General features: G+C 43.5%; 1 protein-coding gene across 1 annotated transcript in view; it reads right to left on the reverse strand.

Annotated features, from left to right (window-relative positions):
• PRKAR2B (protein kinase cAMP-dependent type II regulatory subunit beta) overlaps positions 1-3,985 on the reverse strand; it is a 99,645-nt gene extending 95,660 nt beyond the window's left edge. Inside the window, exon 1 of the mRNA XM_003782595.2 lies at positions 3,417-3,985. Coding sequence (XP_003782643.1) covers positions 3,417-3,726 — 310 coding nt within the window. The 5' untranslated portion in view covers positions 3,727-3,985. The remainder of the gene's footprint in view (positions 1-3,416) is intronic.
• Positions 3,986-6,918: the final 2,933 nt, after the last annotated feature.

Genomic DNA, 6,918 nt, shown 5'->3' on the forward strand with positions numbered 1-6,918 from the left:
CACCTATGTTGAAGGGATTCATGAGAGACAATATGGACCAATGATACAAATCCATCGTCACGAAGGGAAAAATAAACATGAAAACCTGACTTGTGACTTAGCCCACAGAACAAAAATCACTGGGCTTGAAAGTCAGACTGATGAGAGTAAGAAATGCTACTTATTAGTTCTTAGGTGTGACCTTGGACAAGTTAATTTTTCAAGGCCTTATAAATAAAATGCATAAAAGGTCCCAATGAGAATTTGACATAGAAGGGATACTAAAATTATATTAGTAGCTCTACTCCCTTTCTGGAGATATAATCTAGTAGTCAAGAGCACAAGGATGAAGCCAAGACACAGAGTTGTGTCCCAATCCTGAAATTGCAGCATATTACCTGTGAAACACTGGGCAAGGGACAGCTTCATCTTTCTCATAAAGCTGGGATAAGGAATCACAACAGTGAGCCAGTGCCTACCATACGGTAATGGCATAAATGGCAATTATTGCAAATAAGATAAGATATTATTATCACTATCTGATTAATATTTTTCAAAGTATGGTCAGTGAATTACTGATACCAGAATGACCTGGGATGTTTGTTGAAGAAAAAAAGAAAAAGACACTATGTCCTACCCAGCCTTACTCAAAAAAGCTCTCCAAAAATGGTACAAGGTAATGTTCATTTCTGACTCAAACTTTCTTGTGATGTAAACAAAAACTTAAGAATTATTAATCCAGCAGGTCTTGTGCTGTGTTGCATTAAGACTTCTGATCCCATACTCATCCTTTACTATGCTAGAATTACCCAGTATCTGGTGTTTTTATTGTATTTTGGCACTTTTCTGCACATAGACATTAAGTCAATAAGTTTATGTTTTTTAAGCTCACTGCAGGTTTTTATCCTCAATTATTTTGACTTGTTTCCCCTCTCTGACCAGAGGCTGGCAAACTGTGGCCTAGACCTGTGGCGAGTTTTGTACAACTCTAACCCCCAGAGGGTGTGTGTATTTAAATGGCTGTTTAAAAAAGAAGAAAAAGATGGGCGACTGTGGCTCAAAAGAGTAGGGCACCGGACCCATATACCAGAGGTGGTGGGTTCAAACCTGGCCCCAGGCAAAAACTGCAAAAAAAAAAAAAAAAAAGAAGGAAAAGAGTTTAGGGTGGCTGTAAGCTAGGCTGACACCAGGGCACTGTACCCTGTTTGTTTAAAAAAAAAAAATAGAAGAAGAAGAAAAAGATCTAGACCATATATTATCTACAAAGTCTAAAATATTTACTATCTGGCCCTTCACAACAGTTTGCCATCCACTTTGTAGCCTGTAATTGTTTTTAAACTGTAGGTCTCAAAATAATTTACTTTAAAATAGAAAGAACTGATGAGAATAGGAAGTATCAAAAATTATTGCACCCGATAGTGCCTATGCTATTGCCAAAGTTTCAGGTACACAGGGACAGATGTGTCTACTGGATGATGATCAACTGTGTTTGGTTGCAGTCAAAAAGTTTTCAGGTCCTTGGGGTAAGGGCTAGGGAATGAATAGTTCAATTGTTTAACAACTATTTATTAAAATTCATAATTTTCGCAGCAAAGGTATGTTGGAAAATGTAAAGCCATATAAAATGACTCTAGCTGTTTAGAAACTAATGGTTTACTTCATTGCGAAATGAAAATTATATCTCTTCTGTGTACAATACAGTCGTAAGGAGAAAATAAAATCATCAAGGCAAAGTACTTCAAAAACAAACAAAATATTTTAGTCATTTTAACCATCTATTATATCAAATATATGCAAGTTCTTTACCAAGTCCCTTAGCTCCTTGTTTTGTTCAATTTGGGACACGAGTTCTCTTTTTCCTTTGTGTGTACCCACGTACACAGATGCATGCATGTTTCAGGGCCATAAAAGAAGTATTAGATGCCTCTGCCCTTTCTGTGTCATCTATTGGCTCTTCCTGCTCATCTATTTAAAATATGTGCTCTTTTATCTAGCCCTTTTTTCTAGTTTTTAAAAAAAAAGCATGTGATTAAATTCTTGTGCAGAAAGAACAATTAAGACTATGATTACCCTACACAGGGAAATACTTAAGAGTCCAAAATTAACATTTTAAGTAACAGTCTTCCCTTTTATCTTCACAGAGCTCTAATTTCCAGGGTTTTCGTAATTGTTTTGGACAAGGTAAAAATATATTAATTTTATAATCCTTTTCCACGTGTAATTTTGCAAAGACTAAAAAAAAAATTATTCCTAGGAACACACACAAAGAAATAAAATAACACTTTAAAATGTTTTCATTACATGAAATGCACTGCGGACACACAAACCACAAGCAGTGTAAATAAATAAAAGCTGGTGCAAAGCTCCATGCATGTCTGCCCTCCATCACAAAGAAAAAACATTTGCACTCCATAGTATTTTAGCTTGGGGTGGTATAAAAATGGGATTTAAACGTGTTGTGTAAATACAGGAGACTGCAAATGTGAGTGTCTGTCTGGGTGTGTTAGGGTAAGAGGGGTAGTAAGCAGAAGGGGTGGGACTTCCCAGGAGCAGCTATTTGAGAAAATGCCTTTTCTTTCCCATTCATTCTTTCTAGCTTCAGTGTCTGGCACGGTCCTTACAATTACTCACTGGCTTTTCATTCTAAAGACAACCAACAAGCTTTCAGAACTTCCTACAGTGTTTTTTCAGACACTTAAAAAAAAAAAAACCGACCAAATGAGTCAATAGGTGTTTTATATAAAAAGCAAAACATTAGCCCATTTCCTCGTTCCAGAGACCCGGTGGGTTTCAGGCTAAATAGGATCCTTTGTTATGTGTCCAAAAATAACACAATACACAATGGTATTGGTAAATTGGAAAATAATAGATTTTACTCTATTCCCAAGAATGTCAGAGCTATTACCATAAATTTTGTTCTCCCCGAAAGGAGTCCAATTTCATGCTCCTTCCTGTGCTGTCCTACAACAGTAAACCAAACCAAATTTCACACCCTTCGCCTTTTCTCTTTGGACACTCCACAATAAATATAAAGGCTGAAAGCAGACGCCAAGTGTGCCAGTTTCCTTTATGCACAATGGTATCCTCCCAAGAAAATATCTCCAAGCACAGCGAAAGTTGTCTTTCTCAAAGATGCCCACCCCAAACGCGCCCAGGGAGAGAAGGGGCAGGTAGGCAGAGGGAACCGCGACCTTTCAGCGCTCCCACCCCCAGAGGAGAGGAAGAGGGGGAGGGTGTGACAAGAGAGCAGAGTAGGAAGGTGGGCGAGTGGGAGAGACAGAAATGGATGCTGAGGGGGTGGGAGAGATGGGAAGGTAGGGAAGGTTGAGAATGCGGGGAGACGAGGGCGAGCAAAGCTTGCAGGATTCGGGAGCCACGGGAGGGACCGTGGTGGGCCTGGAGAGGATTCGGGGACGCGGAGGGGGTCTGATGCTCACCGTTGAATGCCCCGGCGTCTGAGGGCGCCGCCTCCTCCTCTTCCTCCCCTTCCTCCGAGTCGGAGTGCTTCGGCTCCTCGGCGAAGTTGACCCCCCTGCTGGGGGTGCCGCCCCCGGCAGCGGCGCCCGCGTCCCCCCAGGTCCTGCCCTCATGGCTGAAGCGCGCGGTGCCTTTGCGCTCGTTCTCCTGCTGCAGGCGCGTGAAGTGCTGCAGCGCGAACTCCAGCAGGTCGGCAGGCTGGTGCCTCAGTACCTCCACCGTGAAGCCCTGCAGCAGCTCCGTCAGTCCCGCCGGGATCTCGATGCTCATCCTGCCTCCGGGGCGGCGGGCGCCTGGGCGCCGCCCTCTCCCCCTTCCCGGTCCGGCCTCGGGCCCAGCGGCTGCTCAGCGAGCGCTGAGGCGCTGGCGGCGCTACCGGCTGCAAGCGCGGCGCACTGGGCCCCGGCGGCCCGGCTGGCCCGGCCCGCGGCTCCCGGCGCGCTGCTGCTCCGAGCGGCGGCGGCGGTTGAGCGAGCGCGGCCCCGGGAGGGCTGGCAGCATCTCCGGCTCCTCCCGCTCCCGCCGCGGCCGCGCCTCTCCGCGCCTGGGCGCCCCGCCCCCGCCCCGCCGCCGCGCGCGGGAGGGGGCGCGGGAGAGCGCGCCCACGTGACTCCGGGAAACCATGGCAACCTTCGCCGGCGGGCGCCGCGTACCCACAGCTCAGACACCCGCAGGGCGGACACGCTGGCGGAGGGGAGCAAACGGCCGGGGCGTGGGGCCCACGCGAGGCTGCCCGGTGTGCACCTGTCCGCTTGTCCGGGAGCCGGCGGGCCACAAGCGCGAATTCCCATGCTTCACTCAGCACGGTGAATCCACGCAGAGCTGGTGCCTGCGATTTGTTCTGAAACTTCAGCCTCCACATCAGTGGTGGGATTTTATTTTCATTCTAGAATCCGAGTGCACTGAGAAGTGAATTTTAGTGTCTTTCTGTCGCATACCAACGCGCGGGGGTCAGGGACGGTCTGTTTTCGAATGTCCCTTGCCCTTCGCCCCCAATCCTGTTCCCCTTTAGTTTGAGAGTGTTTTAAAGTCCTACCTGGGGTACTGGTCCTCTTTTGGACAAAGCAGTAGTACCATCTTTGTAAATCCTTTTCTTCCACCGCATTTTATTTTGTGCGTCTGTTTGCCTTACTGATACTGATGCAATTCCACTGCGTGCTCAATGCATTCACTTTATTGAGACAAAGGCACCATTTATTGTGAGGCACTTACCGAAGTTAGTGGATGCCCTTCAAACAGGATAGTGCAGAATGAGGCTTTTCTTATTTATTTAAAATTTTCCCTTATGCTCTGAGTGATTTTTAATTATATCTCCAAAAATTGGAATATTTCAATGTAAAGAGAAAAAGTATTACAAATGGGTGCTTTTAAAGTATAAATAACTCTTTGACTTTGAAATGAGGCTTACTCCGCAAATGTTTACAATTTTGAAGTAGAGAAAATTGCCTTTTGTCAATTACTGGTACTGCTGTTTAAATACACATACTTGGTTTTCTAAGATGACCATTATCATTGTAAATAAAATAGTTTAAGAGCAAGCTCACGAAGTTATTCTCATTTATCTTTCCCTTTCGGCCCACACAGAGTAAATGGCTGGGGAAATTCAAAGAGTAGAAATTAAAGATGTAACCAACTAGGCCCTTTTATAATATAAAATGTGTCTATCCCCTCTATGAGTGAATGTATTTTCCTATTTCCATTTCTTACTAATCTCATAATAATAATTCAGTTGTACATTTAATTGTATTTATACAGTAGTAAAGTGCTCCTAATTGTATTCAGCATTTTAAAAAGTAAACTTTTATAAAGTGCAGTGAGCCTCACACATCCCTGCTTGGAGCACAATATTAGTCAAACTCTATACCATGTAAGCATTATTATATTTATGGATCTGGTAATATAAGATGCACTTGTATCATCTGTCTTCATTTATTATGATATTTATATTAATTGTGATTAGCTTTGCTAGAATGTGGCAGAAAATGCAAAATACAGTAGTTGAAGATAGAATTGTATTTCTCTGTAACATAAATGTAAGCAGTTCAGGATTGGTATGGTGGTATCAGAGACCCAGGCTCCTTCCAGCTCATTGCTCTGTAATCCTCAATTTGTGGTTCAGAATGGCTGCTACACCACCAGTCATGTCTTACATATTTCAGCCAAGAGAAAAATAAAACAGAGGAGAACTTTTGCTCCTTTTCTGACTAAAAAGTTAAATACACCAATTCCTCTTCTGTCCTCTTGGCCAGAGTTTGGTCAACATGGCCACACCTGTGGTGTGGCAGATTGCGTTTTCCAAAGATGACTGCCACAGTATCTCCTATTTTGCATCCTCTTCTACAGTGTGACCTTGCCATTTCCCCATTGTGAGTTTAAGTCTTATTTCCCCTTCCCTTGAATATGAATGGCCTTGTGACTTCTTTGACCAATAGACCATGATAAAAGTCAAGCCTGAACTACGGAAGAAGCTAGTTCAGATGGATGGATGAAGGGGTGGATGCCCTATTCAGAGTCTTTTTTTTTTTCAGACAGAGTCTCTCTCTATTGCCCTGGGTAGAGTGTCATGGCATCATCATAGCTCAGAGCAACCTCAATCTCTTGGGCTCAAGCAATCCTCTTGCCCGAGCCTCCCCAGTAGCTGGAGCTATAGGTGCACATCACCACACCCGGCTAGTTTTTCTATTTTTAGTAGAGATGAGGTCTTGCTCTTGCCCAGGCTGGTCTCAAACTCCTCAGCTCAAGAAATCCACCAGTCTCAGCCTCCTAGAGTGGTAAGAGTATTCCAAGTCTTAATCCATGGTATCTGTCAGTGTAATAACAAGGTTGTGGGGGCGGGGGGTTCCATTTAAAAAAAATTTAGATTAATATGAGGGTACAAACTATTAGGTTATATAATTTACACATGATAGGTAAAATTCAGAGTTGTAGTTGTGTCCGATACCCAGCGACTATACCATATATCCATGCATTGTACCCATTGGGTGGGGAGCTACTGAACCCCTTCCTCCCAGAAAAGTTATTTTAAGCCTCTATGTTTGAGGGGTAATTTGGTACACAGCAACAGTAACTGAAATACATGGCTATAAGAAAAGTTTGGAAATCTAATATTTATTCTGATTAAGGAGAAGTAAGTCTGGGGATAATTATCAGTCTCTGGTACAATGTTTAACACCTTTTCCTCAGGAGTGACAGAAGAAACAATCACTCCTTTTCCAAACTTTAACAAGAGCCATGTATTATGAAAGCATTCTACATTTTATGTTTCCAAATTCATTTCTTTTTGTAGATTGTTACCTGAGGCATGGTAGATGGCTCTCTGTCATCAACCTCATTGCCAAGGCTGTATGGCTCTCATTTCTTTGGAGTATAGAAGTGGCTCAAGCATGAAATCCATTATTGGATTAGATAACCTGTATGGTCTCTCCCATCCAAGGAGACTTACAATAGCATAATGTTAAAAGA

This window comes from Otolemur garnettii, unplaced genomic scaffold (genome assembly GCF_000181295.1).
Source record: "Otolemur garnettii isolate 467f Iridium unplaced genomic scaffold, OtoGar3 scaffold00005, whole genome shotgun sequence".
Lineage (NCBI taxonomy): Eukaryota > Metazoa > Chordata > Mammalia > Primates > Galagidae > Otolemur > Otolemur garnettii.